The sequence below is a fragment of the Eretmochelys imbricata genome, chromosome 17 (assembly GCF_965152235.1).
Source record: "Eretmochelys imbricata isolate rEreImb1 chromosome 17, rEreImb1.hap1, whole genome shotgun sequence".
NCBI lineage: Eukaryota > Metazoa > Chordata > Testudines > Cheloniidae > Eretmochelys > Eretmochelys imbricata.
Window position 1 is genome coordinate 23417609 of NC_135588.1, and position 24269 is coordinate 23441877.

The 24269-nt window shown below is 41.3% G+C and overlaps 2 protein-coding genes across 2 annotated transcripts in view; both read right to left on the reverse strand.

The window, feature by feature from the left end:
- RNF43 (ring finger protein 43) overlaps positions 1-18022 on the reverse strand; it is a 109018-nt gene extending 90996 nt beyond the window's left edge. Inside the window, exon 1 of the mRNA XM_077836951.1 lies at positions 17786-18022. Coding sequence (XP_077693077.1) covers positions 17786-18022 — 237 coding nt within the window. The remainder of the gene's footprint in view (positions 1-17785) is intronic.
- A 5223-nt stretch (positions 18023-23245) lies between these two features.
- Positions 23246-24269, reverse strand: part of HSF5 (heat shock transcription factor 5) — a 62123-nt gene continuing 61099 nt past the window's right edge. The window contains exon 7 of the mRNA XM_077836904.1: positions 23246-23324. Coding sequence (XP_077693030.1) covers positions 23246-23324 — 79 coding nt within the window. The remainder of the gene's footprint in view (positions 23325-24269) is intronic.

The window sequence follows — 24269 nt, forward strand, 5'->3', positions numbered from 1 at the left end:
CTTGGGGATGAGGAAATAGTGAGAGTAAAACCCCTTGCCCCTGAATTCCTGAGGAAACTCCTCTATTGCCCCTAGAGCTAGGAGCGATTGCACCTCTTGTAAAAGGAGTGCTCGTGAGAGGGGTCCCTGAAGAGGGATGGAGAAGGTGGGTGGGAGGGCGGGAGGGAACAGAATTGGATAGAATATCCCACCCCTACCGTGCTGAGGACCCAGCAGTCTGACATGATCTGAGACCAAGCAGGGTAGAAGCGGGAAAGTCGATTCACAAAGGGAGGGGAAGGATCCAAGATGGCGACTGGTGCACTGTCTTCAGACGCATCTTTAAAAGTTGGGCTTGTGGCGAGGGGGCTGTTTGGCTGAACCCTGGCCTTGGCCCAAGGAGAACTGCGGTGGGCGCCTCCTATTATTTCTGCCCCTCCTCCTAGATGGATCTCGTCTAGGGGGCCCTGGGGTAGAAGCGGGACAGGGACTGAGGTCTAACGGGCTTTCTCTGAGGCACTGGGGTGTGTAGCCCCAGAGACATCAGAATCGCCCAAGACTCAAGGCCAGTATAGGTGGTATCGGCCCCCAGTGCTCCTCCATCAGCCTCATGTGTGTCCTGGACTCAACTGCTCTGCAACTGGGGCTGGAAGTCAATGGCGCCAGTTCTTGGGGACCAAGCACCCCACTGGAATCCCTCCTTGGCTTCCTGACAGGGGAACGTCCCCTGTCTGTTTTTTCCTACGTGGCACCGGGGACTGTGAATGGTGCCGCCGCGTGGCACTGACCTTGCGGGCTGGGGAGCGGTGTCGATGCTCCCTGGTGGAGTCCTTCCTCGATGCCAGGACATCCCACACCAAGGCAGGTGAGCTGCGCACCGAAGATGCCTGCGTTGGCTCAGGCTGTGGCTGAAGGGCCGACTCCATCAGGAGGAGCTTCAGGCGATAGTCCTGCTCCTTCTTAATCCTGGGTCTGAAGCTCCTGCAAATAGGACACTTATCTTCTGATGGCCCTTCCCGAGTCACTTGAGAGATGCAGCATGCGGATCACTTGTTGGCATAGGTTTTGCACACCTCTCGCACACCTTAAACCCCTGCGACCGAGGCATTCCCTGACGCCAGGGAGAGTAGAATGGGGGGAAACCCCCTGAAGTAAACTAAACTATTAACAACTAACAACTATTTACAAAGAACAAGGGAACCACTAGGTAAGGCGCTTGCAGAAGCAAGAGACTGAACTGTTCCAATGATCATCCCGGGTGGTAAGAAGAAACTGAAAAGGCGGCAGGTCGGCAGGGACATATATACACTGCCATAGAGGTGCCGCTCTAGGGGTCTCCACAGCTGACCCGATGGGTACCACTAGGGAAAAGCTTTCCGGAGATCGTGCATGCGGCACGTGCACCCACCTATTGGAATGCACATAAGCAATCACTCAAAGAAGAAGCATTGTTATGCTTTAACAGACAAACAAATTCTTTGTGTCAACGATTGTATATGAACAAAAGTTATTTAATGGGTTTCTGCCATGCTTAGGTCTATCTTCCCAAACCAGAATACAAGACTGGTGTGATTTTGCAGGGGCCCTTAGTCTATTTTTCCACACATGGATTTAATTGAAAATTAGTGGAGGATTGAGGTAAATAGACAGAGGGGACTCGAACACTTGGAATGAAGGAATTCACTCTCATATCTGGGGGAACAGAAGACCCCAAATTGCCTTCTCTATCACTGATTACTTCACATACTTCTCTTATCCAAACTAAATAATCCTACAGTTAACTGAAAGTCTGTCTCTGTAGAAATATTTAAGTTGTCCCCTCCAATGTACAATTTTGTACACTTTTCAACACTGATTGATCTGTCTTTGTATCGGCTCCGTAACCAACCTACTTAGGTCCTCCTAGATTTTCTGATGTTTTAGCTCTCCCTCCTGTTCTTTCGCACCCACAGTAATGCCCAGCCATGAAGCGGCTAGTTTATATGAGTGACTAAAGATTGCGTGAGACAGCAGTTATCAAGCTATTTCAGAAGCAGAGCATCTCTGCTACATGGTGGTTTCATGTTATTTTGAAGTAGGAAGTAACGTATTTTGTGAGACCTAGAGAAAACTTAAAACCCAAAACATTTTATTTTAGATCTATTTTTAGCACTGAAAAGTGCTTTATGAGTTCAGTAAGATTAAGGAGAATAGCAGGACAAACTGCTCTTGCTCATATTGGTGCTACTTCATGGAAGGTGACCCAAAGAGGAGAAAATGGCTCAACATAAGCAGTTACAGTACACTGGGGTGATAATTAAAAGAGCTATGAATTGTTATGCTTCAGTGCAAAAGCAGATCGATCCTCAGATCACCTAGCTGAAATGAGTATGAAATTTCCCATCCTAGTATTCATTACACTAGCAATACAGTGGGTTTGTGTTTCCCAGATTAATAGGATTTAGGTGGGAAGGCTATGACAGATACAGAGGCAGCAGTGAGAGTGACCCATGTAGTGGAAGACACAATGAAGATGACTGGATGTGGAAGCCGCGGTATGTACATGATCCTGGAGGGGGTACCTGGTAAGAGTTTTATCTACATGAAATGTCGTTTGATAGAGCTGATGGAAGAAAAGATCAGAGGATTGGAGATGCAGGTGGAAAGTCTGGTTGAGTTTACAAGGGGTTCGAGTGGATTATGGAGCAAAGACATGAGGCAGCTGAAGGGAAAAGCTCAGACTTGCAGATGGAAGCAGGACTGAAGTATGGCCACTGGGAGGCATTCATGGACAGAGGACAGTTCTCTCGGGATGGACTTCATCTGAGTAGGGAAGGAAATAGACTTCTAGGATGGAGGCTGGCACAACTGATTAAGAGAGCTTTAAAGTAGGAATTTGGGGGAGATGGTTGGGAGATGCATTGAGAGGGAAGAAAACAAAGTAAGAAAGGAAACAGCTGTGGGTACGAGAATGGACATAAGGAGGAAGGGCAGTGTGGATACCACTCTAATAGGTCCTACTGGCTGTAGAATGACCGTGCCTAATCGGGTAAAAAATGTGAGTGAGGCCAAACAGCAAAAATTAAGATGTTTGTACACCAATGTGGGGAGCTTAGGTAATAAAATGGAGGAATTAGAGCTACTGGTTCAGGAAGTGAAACCAGATATTATAGGGATAACAGAAACATGGTGGAATAGTAGTCATGACTGGACAACAACTATTGAATCATAGAATATCAGGGTTGGAAGGGACCTCAGGAGGTCATCTAGTCCAACCCCCTGCTCAAAGCAGGACCAATCCCCAACTAAATCATCCCAGCCAGGGCTTTGTCAAGCCTGACCTTAAAAACTTCTAAGGAAGGAGATTCCACCACCTCCCTAGGTAACGCACTCCAGTGTTTCACCACCCTCCTAATGAAAAAGTTTTTCCTAATATCCAACCTAAACTTCCCCCACTGCAACTTGTGACCATTATTCCTCGTTCTGTCATCTGCTACCACTGAGAATAGTCTAGATCCATCCTCTTTGGAACCCCCTTTCAGGTAGTTGAAAGCAGCTACCAAATCCCCCCCCATTCTTCTCTTCCGCAGACTAAACAACCCCAGTTCCCTCAGCCTCTCCTCATAAGTCATGTATTCCAATCCCCTAATCATTTTTGTTGCCCTCTACTGGACGTTTTCCAATTTTTCCACATCCTTCTTGTAGTATGGGGCCCAAAACTGGACACAGTACTCCAGATGAGGCCTCACCAATGTCGAATAGAGGGGAATGATCACGTCCCTCAATCTGCTGGCAATGCCCCTACTTATACACCCCAAAATGCCACTGGCCTTCTTGGCAACAAGGGCACACTGTTGACTCATATCCAGCTTCTCATCCACTGTAACCCCTAGGTCTTTTTCTGCAGAACTGCTGCCTAGCCATTCGGTCCCTACTCTGTAGTGGTGCATGGGATTCTTCTGTCCTAAGTGCAGGACTCTGCACTTGTCCTTGTTGAACCTCATCAGATTTCTTTTGGCCCAATCCTCTAATTTATCTAGGGCCCTCTGTATCCTATCCCTACCCTCCAGCGTATCTACCTCTCCTCCCAGTTTAGTGTCATCTGCAAACTTGCTGAGGGTGCAATCCACACCATCCTCCAGATCACTAATGCAGATATTGAACAAAACCAGCCCGAGGACCGTCCCTTGGGGCACTCCACTTGATACCGGCTGCCAACTAGATATGGAGCCATTGATCACTACCCATTGAGCCCGACAATCTAGCCAGCTTTCTATCCACCTGAAAGTCCATTCATCCAGCCCATGCTTCTTTAACTTGCTGGCAAGAATACTGTGGGAGACGATGTCAAAAGCTTTGCTAAAGTCAAGAAACACCACGTCCGCCGCTTTCCCCTCATCCACAGAGCCAGTTATCTCATCATAGAAGGCGATTAGATTAGTCAGGCATGACTTGCCCTTGGTGAATCCATGCTGACTGTTCCTGATCAGTTTCCTCTCCTCTAAGTGCTTCAGAATTCATTCCTTGAGGACCTGGATCCATGATTTTTCCAGGGACTGAGGTGAGGCTGACTGGCCTGTAGTTCCCAGGATCCTCCTTCTTCCCTTTTTTAAAGATGGACCTTGCAAAGGGCATGTGCTGTTTAGGAAAGACAGAAATAAAGGTGAAGGTGGTGGAATAGCATTGTATATCAATGATGAGGTAGAATGTAAAGAAATAAGAAGCGATGGAATGGATAAGACAGAGTCCGTCTGGGCAAAAATCACATTGGGGAAGAAAACTACTAGAGCCTCCCCTGTGATAGTGCTCGGGGTGTGCTATAGACCGCCGGGATCTAATTTGGATATGAATAGAGCCCTCTTTAATGTTTTTAATGAAGTAAATACTAATGGAAACTGCGTGATCATGGGAGACTTAACGCCCATATATAGATTGGAGGACGAGTGCTAGTAATAATAATAGGGCTCAGATTTTCCCAGATGCGATAGCTGATGGATTCCTTCATCAAGTAGTTGCTGAACCAACTAGAGGGGATGCCATTTTAGATTTGGCTTTGGTGAGTAGTGAGGCCCTCATAGAGGAAACGGTTGTAGGGGACAACCTTGGTTCAAGTGATCATGAGCTAATTCAGTTCAAACTGAATGGAAGGACAAATAAAAATAAATCTGTGACTAGGGTTTTTGATTTCAAAAGGGCTGACTTTCAAAAATTAAGGAAATTAGTTAGGGAAGTGGACTGGACTGAAGAATTTATGGATCTAAAGGCAGAGGAGGCCTGGGATTACTTTAAGTCAAAGCTGCAGAAGCTATCGGAAGCCTGCATCCCAAGAAAGGGGAAAAATTCATAGGCAGGAGTTGTAGACCAAGCTTGATCAGCAAGCATTTCAGAGAGGTGATTAAGAAAAAGCAGAAAGCATACAGGGAGTGGAAGATGGGAGGAATCAGCAAGGAAAGCTGCCTTATTGAGGTCAGAACATGTAGGGATAAAGTGAGAAAGGCTAAAAGTCAAGTAGTGTTGGACCTTACAAAGGGAATTAAAACCAATAGGAAAAAGTTCTATAGCCATATAAATAAGAAGAAAAAAAAGAAAGAAGAAGTGGGACCCTTAACACTGAGGATGGAGTGGAGGTTAAGGATAATCTAGGCATGGCCCAAGATCTAAACAAATACTTTGCCTCAGTCTTTAATAAAGCTAATGAGGATCTTAGGGATAATGGTAGCATGACAAATGGGAATGAGGATATGGAGGTAGATATTACCATATCTGAGGTAGAAGCAAAACTCGAACAGCTTAATGGGACTAAATCAGGGGGCCCCGATAATCTTCATCCAAGAATATTAAAGGAATTGGCACATGAAATTGCAAGCCCATTAGCAAGAATTTTTAATGAATCTGTAAACTCAGGGGTTGTACCGTATGACGGGAGAATTGCTAACATAGTTCCTATTTTTAAGAAAGGGAAAAAATGTGATCTGGGTAACTACAGGCCTGTTAGTTTGACATCTGTAGTATGCAAGGTCTTGGAAAAAATTTTGAAGGAGAAAGTAGTTAAGAACATTGAGGTCAATGGTAAATGGTACAAAAAACAACATGGTTTTACAAAAGGTAGATCACGCCAAACCAACCTGATCTCCTTCTTTGAGAAAGTAACAGATTTTTTAGACAAAGGAAAAGCAGTGGATCTAATTTACCTAGCTTTCGTAAGGCGTTTGATATGGTGCCACATGGGGAATTATTAGTTAAATTGGAAAAGATGGGGATCAATATGAAAATTGAAAGGTGGACAAGGAATTGGTTAAAAGGGAGACTACAGCGGGTCATACTGAAAGGTGAACTGTCAGACTGGAAGGCGGTTACTAGTGGAGTTCCTCAGGGATTGGTTTAGGGACCAATCTTTTTAATCTTTTTATTACTGACCTCGGCACAAAAAGTGGGAGTGTGCTAATAAAGTTTGCAGATGACACAAAGCTGGGAGGTATTGCCAATTTAGAGAAGGACCAGGATATCATATAGGAGGATCTGGATGACCTTGTAAACTGGAGTAATAGTAATAGGATGAAATTTAATAGTGAGAAGTGTAAGGTCATGCATTTAGGGATTAATAACAAGAATTTAAGTTATAAGCTGGGGACGCATCAATTAGAATAACGGAGGAGGAGAAGGACCTTGGAGTATTGGTTGATCATAGGATGACTATGAGCCGCCAATGTGATATGGCCATCAAAAAAGCTAATGCAGTCTTGGGATGCATCAGGCAAGGTATTTCCAGTAGAGATAAGGAGGTGTTAGTATCATTATACAAGGCACTGGAGAGACCTCAACTGGAATATTGTGTGCAGTTCTGGTCTCCCATGTTTAAGAAGGATGAATTCAAACTGGAACAGGTACAGAGAAGGGCTACTAGGATGATCCGAGGAATGGAAAACTTGTCTCATGAAAGGAGACTCAAAGAGCTTGGCTTGTTTAGCCTAACCAAAAGAAGGCTGAGGGGAGATATGATTGCTCTCTATAAATATATCAGAGGGATAAATACCGGAGAGGGAGAGGAATTATTTAAGCTCAGTACCAATGTGGACACAAGAACAAATAGATATAAACTGGCCATCGGGAAGTCTGGACTTGAAATTAGATGAAGGTTTCTAACCATCAGAGGAGTGAAGTTCTGGAATAGCCTTCCAAGGGCAGCAGTGGGGGCAAAAGTAATTTCTGGCTTCAAGATTAAACTCGATAAATTTATGGAGGAGATGGTATGATGGGATAACATGATTTTGGCAATTAATTGATCTTTAACTATTCATGGTAAACAGGCCCAATGGCCTGTGATGGGATGTTAGATGGGGTGGGATCTGAGTTACTACAGAAAATTCTTTCCTGGGTATCTGGCTGGTGAATCTTGCCCATATGTTCAGGGTTCAGCTGATCGCCATATTTGGGGTCAGGAAGAAATTTTCCTCCATGGCAGACTGGAAGAGGCCCTGGGGGTTTTTCACCTTCCTCTGCAGCATGGGGCACGGGTCACTTGCTGGAGGATTCTCTGCACCTTGAAGTCTTTAAACCATGATTTGAGGACTTCAATAGCTCAGACATAGGTGAGAAGTTTATCGCAGGAGTGGGTGGGTGAGATTCTATGGCCTGCATTGTGCAAGAGGTCAGACTAGATGATCATAATGGTCCCTTCTGACCTTAATAACTATGAATACACTAGCAAGTGTATTATGTTTATTCAAGATTCGATGTTTTTCTAAAATATATGCTCTCGGAATTATTTTGGGAAAGTTCTATAGTCTGTTATACAGGAGGCCAGGTTCTCTGGCTGGTGTTATACATGAGATAAGACTAAATGATCACAGTGGTCCCTTCTGGCCTTGGAACAGATTAATCTTATGGTGGTTTTTGCCTTTACTTGCAGCCTACTTCTGGAGCCAGAAATACTAGACTGGAGGGATTATTGGTCCATTGTGGTATCGTGGTTACTTTTACTAATTAGACTGTAAGCAATGATGTGTTTAGTGCTTAGAGCACAATGTGTCCCCAATCCTGACTGAGCCCTCTAGGTACTACCAGAATACAAATGATATGTTTCTTCCCCTTCTCATCTCACAGATCCAGCTCCTTCCAATCCTCTCTTTGAGACTTCATGGTCACACTTAGCTCCTTCCCTTCAACACTCATCACTTTTGCTCAGCCCTGTTCAGTTATTTACCTGCAACACTTTCTTGTTCCTTTGAACATTGTTCATGAATGGCTGTAAAAGCATCGATATCACTGTGTGCACACAAGCACCTCACACTGAAAACATCCCCCCACTTCAATCCTCTTGTTCAGTGATAATTCTGACTTCCATGAACTAAGTTTGGGACTGAGAGTAAAAGTGTTTCTTTTATCCAAGTCCATAATGACATGAATGGGCTCATTCCTTTCCAACAACTTTAGGACAGGAATTTCCTACTGCCACCCTAGCTGCTTATTTTCTGATTGCTCACTTCCTTATCACCTTTCCAGGACTAGAACACACTTCAGTTCAAATACAATTTATCAACAATACTCGGAGCACTAAGGATTTTGTAATGAATTTAGCCATTACAAAATCCTCACTTCTCATCCCTGTATGGTGCCCTTCTGAGCCCACCAGGAAAGTCATGTTTGGGGCATGACCTCGAAAAAGAGTTTGAGACAAAATAAACAGGTCAGTCTGGTAAAAAAAAAAAAACCAACTCATTAAAATATGTAATTTGGTGCTCAGAATTCTTGACTCAGACCAATGCACAAAGGAAAGTGTGGGATCCTTAACTTCACCCCTTGAGACAAACTTGCATTTTTACTGTGTGATTTGTTTCTCATGTAACTGGAGAGAGTGTGTGGTGTATACCCTTGCTGTATCTAAATTCAGATACTTACATTCTGGGCTGCAGACACAAAAATATCATATGATCCCTGATTTGCACTTAATTTGTAACTCACAAATGCATTAGATTCTATCTGAAGTTGACCTCCATTCTGCTGCTGATACACACATCTTGGGACTTTTCACATCAATCCCCACTAGAAATAATTTCACACCCCTCTCTAGGGATTAGTACTTTGTTACAGATCAACTACAAGAAAAAGTAATCTGCTAGGACATTTGGGACTGTGATGCTATCTAAACTCTTACAGTCTGGGGGATTCCTTAAAATGCTGTGCCACTCTGCCTACTGTTTTGCTTTTTAAAAAACCCAATTGATTCTAGGCTATTGTATCGTTATACCAGGTTTCATGGTAGTGAATACTACAGTTAAGGCTACAACATAATTAGACATCTCTACTTTCATTCATGTGTGGCAAATTGCCGATTATGATGGGTCCCGCGCTTCCTCTTCTTGGGGGGGAGGGTTCAGGGCGCAGTTTCCTGCCCCTGAACTAGGGTATCTACTGACCCACTATTAACACAGAGAAGGGTAGTGGAGAGGGAGGGACCCGGGCCCGCCCTCTACTCCTAGCTCAGGGGCCCTAGGGATAGTGGTAAACCACTTGAACTAGTGCTTCCTTCCCCTGGGCTACTTCCCTCTCCTGCTCTTCAGCTTGTGGAGCTTCCTGCCCCCCGTCTCTGCACAAGCCGGGTGTCTCTTTACTTAGAGTCTTGGTTTTCTAGCCAGCCACGGCAGGTCTCCAAACTCTCCTCTACTTCAACACCTTCAGACTGCTCTCTGCTCCAACTCCTTTCCCTGGCTGATTGAAGCAGGGGGTTTTTATCAGGTGACTAACTTCAGGTGCTCTAATTGGCTTCAGGTGCTTTTATTTAATCTATAGAAATGTTTCTTCCCTCTACAGGGAATGAGGCTTCTCCTCATCCTGGGACTTACATATCTCTCCTATATCACTCTCCTGCTGCCTTCTGGCCATGCTGTATCACACATGCATCACTTTCTCCTTTTTGGGTTGATATTTTTTTGTTTCAACCCAAAGGAAAGGGATTTTTTAGGAAAGTTTGAAGAAAATCTTATAGCCACTTTTGAGTCATAAAAGTGGGTAAACTAAATATATATTATTTATTTATAAACAGCACAGTCACAAATAATTTTGCACAAAAGTATACTCAGCTGAACTTTACAACTTCAAACTTTGCAGGTGGCTAGATCTTAAATAGGTTCTTTGCTACTTCTGAAAACTTGAATAACTAAAAATTATAATTGATAAATATTATTACATTCAAAATTGGCTTTGGTGCATATTGTTTATGAAATTTCTACCAAATTTTCAGTAACAGACATCAGCACATAGGAATTGCCACAATGGATCAGACCCATGGTTCATATAGTCCAATAACCTGTCTCTGACAGGGGCCAGCCTCAGATGTTTCAGAGGAAGGTGCAAGAAACCCCACAAGAGGCATATGAAGGATAATCTGTCCCCTCATCCTAATTCCTAGTAGAGATGGGCTGAAACCCTGAAGCAGGAGGTTTTATATAATTTCCAATCTTTTTTTAGCATTATTATAACAAATTGTTGTTATCCAGATAAATATCCCAACCCTTTTTGAAGCCTGTTAAATTATTGGCTTCAGTGACATCATGTGGCAAAGAGTTCCACAGCTTAATTACATGTTGTGAGAAAAAGTATTTCCTTTAATCAGTTTTGAATTTACAATCTTTCAGTTTCATTGAATGTCTCCTTGTTCATGTGTTATGGGACAGAGAGAACAAAGACTCCTGATTTATCTTTATGATACATATGGCAATTTCTTGTCATATCCTTGGGAGACATTACTGAATTAAGTTTTAGTATCTTAAACAGTGGGTATCTTAAACAGCAGCAGTGAGTCTCAGAGCCCAAGTCAATGGACTCAGGCTTGCAGGGCTCAAGCTGCAGGGCTAAAAATAGCAGTGTAGATGTTCAGGCTCAGGATGGAGCCTGGGTTTTAAAACTCGAACATCTACACTGCGATTTTAGGTCCCACAGCACAAGACCCACAAGCCTGAGACAGTTGAGCCAGTCTCTAAGACTTGCTGCTGTGGATTTTTTTTTTTTCTGCATAGATGTACCCACAGTCATATTTACTTCCTGGTTCTCCTTTTTGTTCAGTGGCTACACAGGCCTTCTGTGATTCTACTTTTAGTTTAAGTAGCATCCATGCCACATCCAAGGACTTTTTTCTTTTCCTTCAAGGTCTTTTTGACTAGACTTTATTGAAGTCTCTCTTTCTAAAGTTTAGTGTCACCGGGTCCTTTTTTGGTACTTTTTTTAGGATGTTTAACCTATACGATGGTCACTATTAGTGGCTCAACTACTGTTAATTCTTGAATTAGAACTTGTATGTTACTTACTTTAGACTATAACCATGTCTACACTCTCACAAATCTTGGGAGACAGGCCAGTCCTTGCCTACAGACAGCCCCCCAACCTGAAGCAAATACTCACCAGCAACCACATGCCACACAACAGAACCACTAACTCAGGAACCTATCCTTGCAACAAAGCCCATTGCCAACTGTGTCCACATATCTATTCAGGGGACACCATCATAGGGCCTAATAACATCAGCCATGCTATCAGAGGCTCGTTCACCTGCACATCTACCAATGCGATATATGCCATCATGTGCCAGCAATGCCCCTCTGCCATGTACATTGGTCAAACTGGACAGTCTCTACGTAAAAGAATAAATGGACACAAATCAGATGTCAAGAATTATAACATTCATAAACCAGTCAGAGAACACTTCAATCTCTCTGGTCACGCGATTACAGACATGAAAGTTGCGATATTACAACAGAAAAACTTCAAATCCAGACTCCAGCGAGAGACTGCTGAATTGGAATTCATTTGCAAATTGGACACAATTAACTTAGGCTTGAATAGAGACTGGGAGTGGCTAAGTCATTATGCAAGGTAACCTATTTCCCCTTGTTTTCCTAACCTCCCCCCCCCCCCCCCCAGACGTTCTTGTTAAACCCTGGATTTGTGCTGGAAATGGCCCACCTTGATTATCACACACATTGTAAGGAGAGTGATCACTTTACATAAGCTATTACCAGCAGGAGAGTGGGGTGGGGGGAGAGAAAACCTTTTGTAGTGATAAACACCTATTTTTTCATGATTTGTGTGTATAAAAACAAACATCTTCTGTATTTTCCACAGTACACATCCGATGAAGTGAGCTGTACCTCATGAAAGTTTATGCTCAAATAAATTGGTTAGTCTCTAAGGTGCCACAAGTACTCCTTTTCTTTTTATGTCTACACTAGTGAGTTTACAGCGGCATAGCTATAACAATGCAGCTGTGCCGCTGTAAGATCGCTCGTAGCCACTCTAAGCCAACGGGAGAGAGCTCTCCTGTAGACATAATTAAACCACCTACATTGAGCGGCGTTGGCGGAAGAGTGTCTCCTGCTGACATAGCGCTGTAAACACTGGTGTGTCTGTCGGTTTAACTTACATTGCTCAGGGGATGTTTTTTTCACAATCCCAGAATGATGTAAATTATACCGACAAAAGTGCTCATGTAGACATAGCCTAAACTCCTCTTGTGTGCTCTAGATATACCTAGTTATTCCAAGAAACAATCAATATTTAAAAGTATCAAGAAATTACCTCTTTGAACTTCATTCCATTGTACCATTTGACCTGTTTACATGTGGGTAGTTGAAGTCACCCATTATTATCATTTTGTTAGACTTTGTTGCCTCTTTGATTTCTCTCAACATTGTGCATTCCGTATCCTTTTGTTGATCCAAAGATCAACCATATAGTCCTACTAATATATTTACTTTCTTAAAGCTTGGGATTTGTATCCATATACATTTAACTGAGTGGGCCTCTTCACTCAGAGCTATCATCTCCCAAATGTACTAAGAACTCCAATACTGGGAACCCTCTCCATTTCTAAACTTTGTAATCTGGGGGTAATGTTGGATCTGGTTCATCTGTAGGTAACTTGTTACACTGGTTAATTAATCTCTCTGTTAAATTTGACCTTATTTGTAATCTGAATTAATCTAGTTTCAGCTTCCAGCCACTGGATCTTATTTAGTATCGCTAACTCTAGGTGTTCAAAAATCATGAGTCAGCCCCCCCATCATGTCATTGACTTAAAATTAAGTTTTTTTAATACGAAGTTTTGAGTTTTTTCTTTGCCTTCTGAGCCTTTAGGATGTTTTGCTTTTTGTTTTCAAGTTTTTCTCTGCAAACATCAGAACTAAAAGCATATTTTTTTTTATTTTTTAAAGAAATGAGTTTCTCATGCTATTTTCTGATTCTAGCAACTGGGATTTTAAGAAAAACACCAAGTATTGTGAGACTTGTAGTCAAATCACAAGAGTTGCCAACACTGATATCTTTATCCGCTAAATTACAAGAGCTCTCAACTATGAGAAATCTTTTTCCCATGTTGGTTTCTACAGACTATGATCAATCACCTCTTAACTATTTCTTGCATAAAATTATAGATATAATTTGAGTTTCTTAAGGGTCTCTCTATCTGGCAGGTTTTTCAGACCTTGGATCACTCTTTTTTTTTTTTTTTTTCTTTTTACCCTTTCTAATCTATCAACATTCTTTTTAAAATGTGGACACTAGAACTGGATATAGAATTCTTAATACTGATCTCATTAATATCATATATAAAGGCAATACCATGTTCCTACTTCTACATGAGTTTGAACAGTTATACATCCCAAAAAGAAATTATCATTAATGTTTAATTTTTAATTCTGCACCCCATGGATGTATGCTTTTCAAAACATTCTTTAATTACATGATCACATATTTCTCAAATAAATTTCATTATCCCTAAATCTCTAACAGAAGTAGGCAGAGTCAATCTGGAGTACGGCTCTATCCCATTTTTTCTGGGAAATCTGATATTTCTATCTTTTCAAACCCTACCAGTGAAACTAAATGATTTACCCAACATCTAATGGAGATTGGGGCATGAATGAAAAAGCTAACTGGCTGAGACTCAAGTCACAGAGACTGATAAAAATTACAGAATAGAGAAAATGAGCAGTAGTGATAGAAATTTTATTAGTAAACACAACTGAGGCAGTTCATCTGCCAAACATTTCTAAGGTTTGAAACTGGTGGGCATTTTGGATCTCAGATGCTTCTGGATCTCCAGTTAGCTGCAAAGTGCTTTTATTAATGTGCTTGTCTAGAAGGTTATGTCCTTTCCTTTTTAATGTAAAGATACTTCCTCCAATTATCCAGACTTTTTCATGTCAAAGATAGATTACAGCAACATTCTTTACATGGGGCTGCACCTTCACACTGTTTGGAAATTGCAGCTAGCGCAGAATGCTGCTGCCCACTTACTAAGCAATGTTTCATGCTGAGAGCACGTTATTTCCATTCGAAGTATAAGGTGTTGGTTTTGACCTATAATGTCTAAAGTGATCCTGTGCACTTGAGAGATTATTCTCTCTTTGTGACATACTACCTCTGGAGTGCCAGAGCTAACTGTTCTCTGTTTTAGACTGGAGGGGGCTGATGGCAGGGACTTCTCAGTGAGGGATCCTTTGCTTTGGAATTATCTTGATCCCCTATACCCTCCCTGTTCACAGGAGCCTGGATTTGGTGACCTTTGGGACATGCTGCAAAATTCAGTGTTTTCCCAGGCTTTTTCTGGTATAAATAGAAAGGATGATGCTGTGCTAAGGGGAGGGTGGGTATAGGACTGAGTTTGTTCTGGACTTGGGAGAGCTTTATTCATGAAGTCGTATTTATAAAGTCTGTTTGATACGTTAGGATTAATGTTGATTGTTAAACATTTTTAATGCACCTACAGAATCTGATATATATATAGAAAATAAAAAAATATTCTGATAGTGATATTTACATGTTTGGTTACATTAAATTCTTTTATATAATAAACTGCCTTTTTCACAGTAATTATTTTGGTCGATCTAAGTGTACCATAGATAGAGAATTTTCTTTTAATGCGTGAGGCCTAATTTTGCAGCCCTTGGCCCCTTATATATGAGTAATCCTACAGAAGTGAAAGGCAATACCCATAGAAGAAAGGGCTGTAGGATTACATAAGTGGTTAACATTTTACTACATTAATTCTGAAGCTGAATCTTGTATCATTGTATTAACAGTTTATATTTTCCAATTTTTTAGTTTGCAGTATGTAGCTTTCTAGTAAACTTCATTTATCCATAAAAGGCTGTTATATAGCCTTTAGCTTTATTAGTAGAACTACAATTTTTCACAAAGGACCGTTCAGACATTTTTCTCTTCAGTGGTAACACTGATAGTTTATGTACAGTTATGGATGACTCACTGGTTGTACATTACTGATTTTGAAATGTACCCATGTAGTAACAACTTTAGATCTAAACTTGGAGGTAAAAAAAAATAAAAAATAAGCTTTTCTCATTAGCTGATGGAAATATAATGTTGCGTTTAGTATCTAAATCATATATAAGGACTTGAACCTGCAGATTCTTGCACACATGCTTAACTTTATTCACACGAGTAATCCCACTGATGCCAAAGTTAAACACATGCAGGATCGGGATGTTATTAATATAAAGACAGTAAGATATTCCAATATATCATAATTAAGATGTATTATTTCCCTATTTAAATGTGAACCCATATATAGGCCATCCTATTAGTTTCTTATATTTGAGTTACTTAAACCCTTTTCATTGTGTACTTTGAGGAAATAAAGTGAATTTTCTCTTACTCTTACAACAAGCTACAACTGTGTATCTAGATTTCAACTCTTGCAATGGGATCCATGTTGTCACAGGGGCCTGACCACATGGATCCTACAGCAAGATTTGCCTTTTTTTTTTTTTAAATGGCACTATATTGTATTACCTGAGTATTAGTATGTTATAACGTAATTAAAGATCATATTATACATACACATAATGGGTCAGATCTAAAATTGACTGAGCTTTTCTGGCAGTTGTGGTATAAACATCCTGTAAATGAAGACAAATTTAATCTTAGGCCCTAATCCTGAAACCAATTACACGTGCATGGACCTTTGCAAACAGATGGAATACTATTGACTTCAGTGAGACTCTGAGGGTGGGAAATGTCCACCTGTACAAATCTAGTTGCAGAATCAGGGCCTAAAATCCCGATGAAGTGCATCCAATGAAGTGAGCTGTAGCTCACGAAAGCTTATGCTCAAATAAATTGGTTAGTCTCTAAGGTGCCACAAGTACTCCTTTTCTTTTGGCCTAAAATCAGATACTGAACTGTATTGTTTGTATGTTTACATACACTAGACACATTAGATATGATTACTGAGAGTTTCTCCAACCTTTTCATTTTGTGGATATTTTTATTCTCTCATAGATTTAACACTCCAATCTACCAATGTTTAGTTCTCAAAATAGTTCATTCTATGGTATCTTAGAATGGGTTCAGCTTCCTTCTTATAGGAAAAGGATAACAATTTGAAACACTGTAAAATGTTCGAACTTCCATGCAACACAGGATATCCTCTTTTTAAAAAAACCTTTCAATATTCTATATTTTGGGCTGAACATCTGAAGACCTGTATGCTCAAATGCAGCACTTACATACTGTACTACTGTAGATTTTGGTATGGCATTGATATTGACTTCATGGCTGTTGCTTGAGGACAGAACTGGTCATCAAGTATATTTTTCGAGGATACTTTTCATAATGGGAATATGGTTTAATAGAATAATACTTTGCTCTGCTCTAGCACTTTCATTCCGAGTTCAAATTGCTTTACAAACCTGAATTAAGCTTCAAAATGCCTCAGTGCCTCGATCTTGTATTACTGTCCATTTCTGATTTGTTAGCAGAGGACCATATATTACAAGACTGGCTCAAAAATCTTTCTGTTCCCCCACTGTAAGAACAATTTACTGTTTTAGTTACTGAAGAGTCAGTGTCACATTTGGAAAGTCACCACAGCCAAACGCTTTTCAGAATTAAATACGACTTCAGAACTGAAATTAATAAAAATTATCTGTCTTCATGAGTTTTATAATATCTGGCTCTTGAACAAGGAGCTCAGTTGTGTGTGAGAAAGACACACAAGGCAAGTCACTGACAGACAAGATGGCACATGAAGGTACTCCAGTAGCGCACCATGCTCTGCTACAATGAACTGAACTTTACAGATACGTTATGTGAGCAATCAGCCTGCTCACTGACCAGCACAACTGTGCTTCTGTCACAGCCTCTGCTGCTATAATCCGTTCAGAGGCTCTCCTCTCTCTTTCGATCAAGATGTTAGAAACAGATATTGATTACACTTATAACAGAGAATTGAGGATAATTTGCCTCCTTAGCTGAGCCAACACTCAGATTCTGGATCAATAATTATGGAGGACAGAATCCACCTGTATCCCTCAGCTCCATTAGAAATATAAAAGTAAGGAGAGAGGCAGGGGAAATCTATCAGAGGAAAGCCCATCCTCTTTGAGCGGTGTTTGCGCAACATGGAAAGTGGCTCACCAGACTTTGCATTGTATCACCAACTATGATAGAAAGTAATAATCCCCATAGGAGCAACTGACCATGTCCATACATTCAGCATTAGTACACTAGCAGCATTAGTATACAACTACAGTTGATGACAGGACGAAAAAACAGTTATAAAAGAAATTATCTTAAGAGACACAGTGTGAAAGGTTAAAGAGCAGTAGGATACTATACTATACTACAAAGCAAACAGGTGAGCAGCTCAGAGAGAAAAAACACATGGTTCCTCTGGTTACAGATGTACACGTGGGAAATAAAGACGATTCCACTGCACTAGGAGTTGAAGCAATGTGGGGGGGAAGGGGAGGGAAGGCACACAGCACTAGGAGCATAAGGCCAACGGAATGGGATAGAATAAAGTTTCTCTTACCTGCAGCAGTTTTCCTTCTGCTGGAGTAACCTCAGCAACATCAGCAAACACTCCTTCCAATGTGATTGGCTCCACTTTTAAGGGGATCACCCTAATGATAGCCTTCTGTGCTGCTGATCTCTCTGACTCCACTGCCGCTGCCACTGCCAGCCCAGTAAGGCCAAGTCTGACCTGCAGTGTAGCCATTAGCAGCCAAGGCCAGAGGACAGCCAGCTGCAGCTGGGGGCCAGCACTCATGCTACCAGCTGCAGCAGTGCACTTCGGCCACACATATCGCTCAGGAATGTGTCCTCACCCCACCAGCAGGTTCCAACAGTTGACAGAGCTGGTTAAGTTTAGAGCTTTTGTGTGTTTCCACTCAAGTGGGGCAGATGGGAAGGAGGGGAGAGGGGCTCAGTAACCTACAGCCCCTTCCTCCTGGCACTCCTTATTGGGTTCCTCTTCTGTTTCTCACCATAATCATTTCTCTTCCTTGGTGCCAAGTGCCCAAAAGCCTGTGGGGCCTTAACAAAATAAAAACCAAACACCAACAATCTAAATTAGGCGTTTCTCCTTCTCCTCCAATGGATAAATCCAGAAAGATCAACATAAACTGAACAAATGGGCATTAAAAAAACCCAGCCAGGACACACAACAACACTATGTAGCATTTCAGTCCTGCCTGAGCTAATCACAGAGCGAGTCTCTGCCATGCAAGAAGTGTGTCTACAGCTCCTGCCCTTTCAGGATTACATTTCAAGATGATCAGCAGGTTGAACGGATCAATCTTAGATGTACTTGCCCTTTTCTCCAGCTAGTTATCTTTTCCACATATCTCATTCCCAAAAGCACGAGCTCTTCCGATTTAATATTAATTACAAGTATCAGTGTCCTCCATCAACTCCACATATTAAAGAATAACGTTGGAGGAGAGAGTATATTTCCCTTTGATAATTACAGCAGTATTTTTAAAGTTCAGTATAAATAATAAGTGTTTGTTATTGGGCTGTCCTCCAAATTTATTTGATCCCTGACATCCCTGTTCTGTTAGAAATGCCTCGCTCACTTGGGCTTGGGGATCAAGATTTATTCTCCTGTTTCAGCATAAGGATAGGAAATTACTAGTAATCTGTGTTTGGAGTCTGTTTTAAAACACATATCTTCTGATCTTCAGTTTCCAAAATTCATTAGATGAACAAGAGTCTTCTCAACCTATTTTCAAATTCCCAGGAGGTAAAAAGGCCCCCAAAACATTTTAAAAGTTTAGGCACAGGCTTTGAGCAAAAAGTTACCAACATGTCCTTGTTTTATGCTATTCCTGTGCACGCCCAGGAACTTCTGTAATTGCTTTCAAGCACATGTTAATACAATCATAAATAAAAGCCCCGCAAAATAAAATAAAAAATCCATATGAGCTACCCAAAGGTCACATAAAAAGTACTGAAGAATCTTCATAATTGTAGAGAGGACAGGGAAATTCGGCAACTAAAATGACTTGGTACACTGATCATTCTCCTGAGAAGGGAGATATGGATTTTTAAGAGAGATCTGCAAACCTGTTGAGTAGTCTGCCTGCACGAATCCACAGGGGCTGAAACAGATGGAAATGTTTCTATAAATCCTGGACAAAACCAACTTCTAACAGCTTAGCAAAAAGTGTCCCATAATTCTCTCTCTCTCTCTCTCTCTCACACACACACACACACACACACACACAAAATGCAGGTAGATAGGAATGGAATTCCACAGCCGGAAAGACAATCTAACAAGATCAAAGGTAGAAATTTACTCCAGGCTGAAAGTTCCTGGGCCAGGCATGGCTGAAGTTAAGTGTCCAAATGCAATCGAAAGACCTTAGAATGAATCCAAAAGCATTTCTGAATACTCCGTTCAAATAAAAGAGTCTCTCTTCTCCTTACAGCACATACAATGATCAGCTCGAAATGTGGGGAGTGAGAAAGAAAACAAAGTTTGGAAATATCAGCAAAAATCCAGCAGCAAACGTAGGCAGACTGCAATCAGTACAAAGTAGGCAATAGATCCCAGAAGCAAGGACTCTGAATCCTGAGGTGGACTTGAAAAGTTATGTAGATGTTGTGGAAGAGCTTTCCCTCCAGAAAAGCACTTCTGGATCAATTCCTTGGAGGAGGAAGCCTGTGGTTTGCAGTTTGTGTTCCTCAGCTCTCTGCCTCCCTCCCCTGGGACTGCAAGCTTTCTCTCTACCTGCTGACAAAGTGAGGGTGGAGCAGCCATAGGCAACAACCCCACCCCCTTGATGTCTGTTTCTCAGAGCTCCTGGACTCCCTCTCCTGATCCACAGCTAAACTGCATTCAACACATCCCTGATTATCTTACTGATTAACCTATCGCATATAAATCAGGGTAATTAACTGGTCCTTCAAACTGACATTAAAGCAAAGTCTGTGTCGAACATAGCAAAGATAAAAATAAATAATAAAATAAATTAAAATGCAAAGTCAGATCAATAAACAAATGAAGTAGGGAATTTATCAGTGTGATGGCAGGCACTTTCCCAGCCTTCCCGTGACACTCTGAATGGCATCAAGCCAGTATCTGAAGCAACTCCCCTCTGTAGAATGTACTGATTTATTGCAGCCTTATGTCTTTGGCCCTGGGAAGGACTCTGTCCATTTCACGCACAGCTTTTCTTCAGTTCTTGCTAATTTAGATTCAGTAGCCCTTTTCTAGTTGCTACTGCAAGAACGTTTCAGGTCAGGTTGATGTCAGAGGTCTGGAATTCAATTGTTTTTCTCCTCTGACATCACTGGGAGGTGAATAATACTATAGGTCAGACCTATAACCTCAAAGTTAGGTTGCAAGTGGAAGTTTGTAACTAGGCATGTGATGGATCTGTGTTGAGGAAGACATATAAAACTCCCTAGTATATACCATACAGAAAATATGCTATCCTATCCATCCAGCCTCTCATTAGGCTAGTTCGGAGAGAACCTCTATAAAACATGGTGCTTATGAGAAAGGAATTGCACTCAAAAACATGACAGATAGTGACCCTTTGGATACACATGGAGCCAAATTCATCCCTGGTGAACTCCACAGAAGTCAATGCAGTTACCCAAGGGGGAAATCTGGTAGACTATACTTTTAAGAAGCCTATTAGTGTGGCAATGATTTTTTTAATTTATAAAGGTGCTATCAGGAACTACTGGATAAAATATTTATTTTAAAATATCTGCATTTTAAAGTTTAACACACATACTGAGAATATAAATGCAATATCTATTTCACTTTAATAACTTTATGTTCTGTATGTGCTGCTGTAATTTTACATCTCAGTGTAACCAAACTCCACATTGTTCCCATTAACAAGAAAATAGTAAAACAATGTGCCTGGTTGGAGCAGTCACACTTTATGATTTACTGACTGAAATACATCCATGCTAAAAGTGCTAAAATATTGAGATGTCCAGTATGCTGGGTTACCTGAGACTTGTTAGTTGTGCAATACTATATGGATTTCTTTACACAGTGAGTGTCTTTTCTCTTCTGCCCTCTCACAATGTGCCTGAGAGTTAATTAAGGATAAGGAAAGCTACAGCTGATAGTACTGTGCATGTAAAGTATGGCAGGAGATCCAGCTCCATGGCCTTTTTTAATTCAGAAAGGTAATAAATACTAGGATTTCGTAATTAATCATTAAAACAGTAGAACCTTAAACCATGCCAAGGCTCCTTGACTCACCTCTCCAAAAGAACATCACATCTTTTGGTGTAGACAGGACTGAGAAAGTTAAGACAGGAAGCTTCCTTACTTAATATGTAACAGCTCCAGTCTGGCAATGCAGAATTCCAGTGATCCCTATGACTTCATACTCACTTCTCAGTCAGGGCAGTTGAACTAGACAGGACTCTCCTCAAAGCCTGTCACCATTCCCTTAATGGCAGAAACTGCTAGAGGGTAATGAGGCTCTCCCCTATTCCAACAGCATCCTCTGAAGTAGTCCCAAACCCTGCCAGCCTGGGGTGCAACAAACCAAACTCAGATTTCAGTGATCCTGCTGTATTGCTGAACTCCTTTTCCCTTTAACTATTTGAATGCATAAAGTCCATTTTTGCTATTGGGTTTCAACATATTCTAATTTGAGTGCAGGGCCTGAGAAGATGCAACCCCCTAAAACATTCAAACCCTCTGAAAACTTGCTGTATGCATATGACGAAAGATGTAAAATGGCAGCTCTGAGGAAGGTCAGTATAGTAGTGCTCCTGCTAGTGTCCCAAGACCCAAGAGCATCCCCCAGCTTCCAACTTTCTGGTCTGAAGCCTTGGCAGGGGTTTAAAAGGTCTGATCTTGGTTCATCCTACCATCCAGAGTTTGTCTGTGAGGTACTGAACATAGCTGTACACTGTAGGAAGATTTAGAGGCCATAACTCGGGTTCTGACAAATAGCAGGCCTATTCGCTCTGCTTCTTCCTCGTGCATTTTCCCAATTATATTGGACTGAGTCTCACTGACTATAAAGATACATGAACTGGCAGGAATCAATTAGAGTTACATGTTTTCAATGCTGCCTCATTCACATATATTATCCTAACACAACAAATATTTCACATGCATCCTTTATCCTTCTGTCAGTATTTCAACATTAATAAATATTAATACAAATACATAGCTGTTAAAAATCTTAACTCTACTGTCAATACATTAAATTATATTAAACAAGTGCCTTGTGAAGACCTACTTAAAATAGTAAACAAACAGATGACTTACCATTATAGATATCACTAGAATCAAAAGAAATTATTAAAACAGAAGAATGTTTCATTTATGTAAAAGATCCAGCGGCTGTTGTGTGTGGTGGATGCTCATCGGTCAGACACACTTGCTGCTGAAACAGAGCACTGTGCTTGGATGGAAGAGCATTTCCCTGATTAATCACTTAGAAAATTAGCTCACTTTTCCCAGAGATGCTCTCCTGGAATCCCTGACCCACTCAGACCTGGAATCTAGTGACCTCCCAATGTTTTTGTTTCTCACACAATTCCCTTTAAAGGGCAAGTGTAACTCCAAGGAGACACACTATTAGCACAAAACTGGGGATGTGCTGACTACACTCCCCAACAAAGTGAAGTAGAGAGATTCCAAATACAACAGGAGAAACAGCTTGCTCCCCAGTAAGAAAGTCTTGTAGAGGCTTTTAAGGTTTCCTGTTTACAGTGTCCAAGCTTTTTGTTTCTAAGCAATTTTAGGCAGGTAAACAATTACTGCATATTAAACACCCTAGCCGCTAGATGTTTTACAACCTGTCGAAGTAGAAAATGTAACAAAAGAGATGCAGTAAACAGTGGAGTGACTAGTTCCCCATAAAACTAACAAAAGCAAAAGGAAAGAGATTTTTTTAAAACAGTTGAAAAGTTCCAAAGTGCATATTGTGTGCAAAGCACTGCCTCTGGGGTCTGATATGGAGAACCCAGTTGGCAGTTAATGCACATTTTCACATGCTTGTCACCCACTTCTCACTCTCTTAATTCTTCTTTTGGAAAGTGCTCCTGTTTGCAAGCTACATCCACCAGTAGATGGAGATCTAGGAGGAAAAAAAGGAGCAGTTATGCAGTACACATGAGTGCTTCTCACCTAACCACATATAGGGCAGGGTTCTCAAGTCTCTTTTCATCTACTTTCTGGCAGCTGATATAAAATGTAGCCACAGCCAGCCTAAGCTTCAAGAGTTTGCTGGCCATTGCCAAGGAATGCCAAGTGCTCAGACTTTGGGCACCTGCACCTTTCTAAACAATTTTTATCTGAAATGCACCTATCTAGACTGAGGTGAAACATTTCACAGCTGATTGTTAGTTTATTTGTGCTGCTACTTGCCAGAATTTTAGCCCTTAGGCATCTACTGTTTCCTGTTCTCTCCTACAATACAAATGAAGTGTCCACAACCATCCTGTACACAGAGGTCAGTTAGGAAAAGCATAAGCAGTGTTCAAAATCAACAATTTACTGTCCTCAAATGAAGCTAACTTGGGAAAAACATGGACCAACGTTCCTCTCTGAAACTTACATTTCTTAAGCAGAGTGAAGATATTCTGGATGTATCCATGGGGATGGATTACGGAATAGGATCTCTAAATGCCTAGGGCCCCAGCTCATTGAGTCATGTGATTACATTAGAAATTCAACTTTCATTTTTTTAAAGCGTTTCCTAGCCCTCAAAGTAGGAAAGAAAAACTTGAAAATATGATTCAAGTGTACTGATGCAGTGAAGTCAGCAGACAAGACAGTTACTTACCTGTACTGTAATTGTTGTTCTTTAAGGTGAGGATGCAGAAATGAATTCCACTCAGGTGTGCATGCGAAAGGGCACTAAAGCCAAAGAACTTCCCCAGCAGTATCTATAGGGGTGGCACACATGCTCTGGTCCTGAGCTACTCCCCAGGCTATTTAAGGGTGGCGCCACGCTGACCCCCCTCAGTTCCTCCACACCAAACATCAAGAATTTAGACTCTAATGCTGAGGGGCCAGAGAG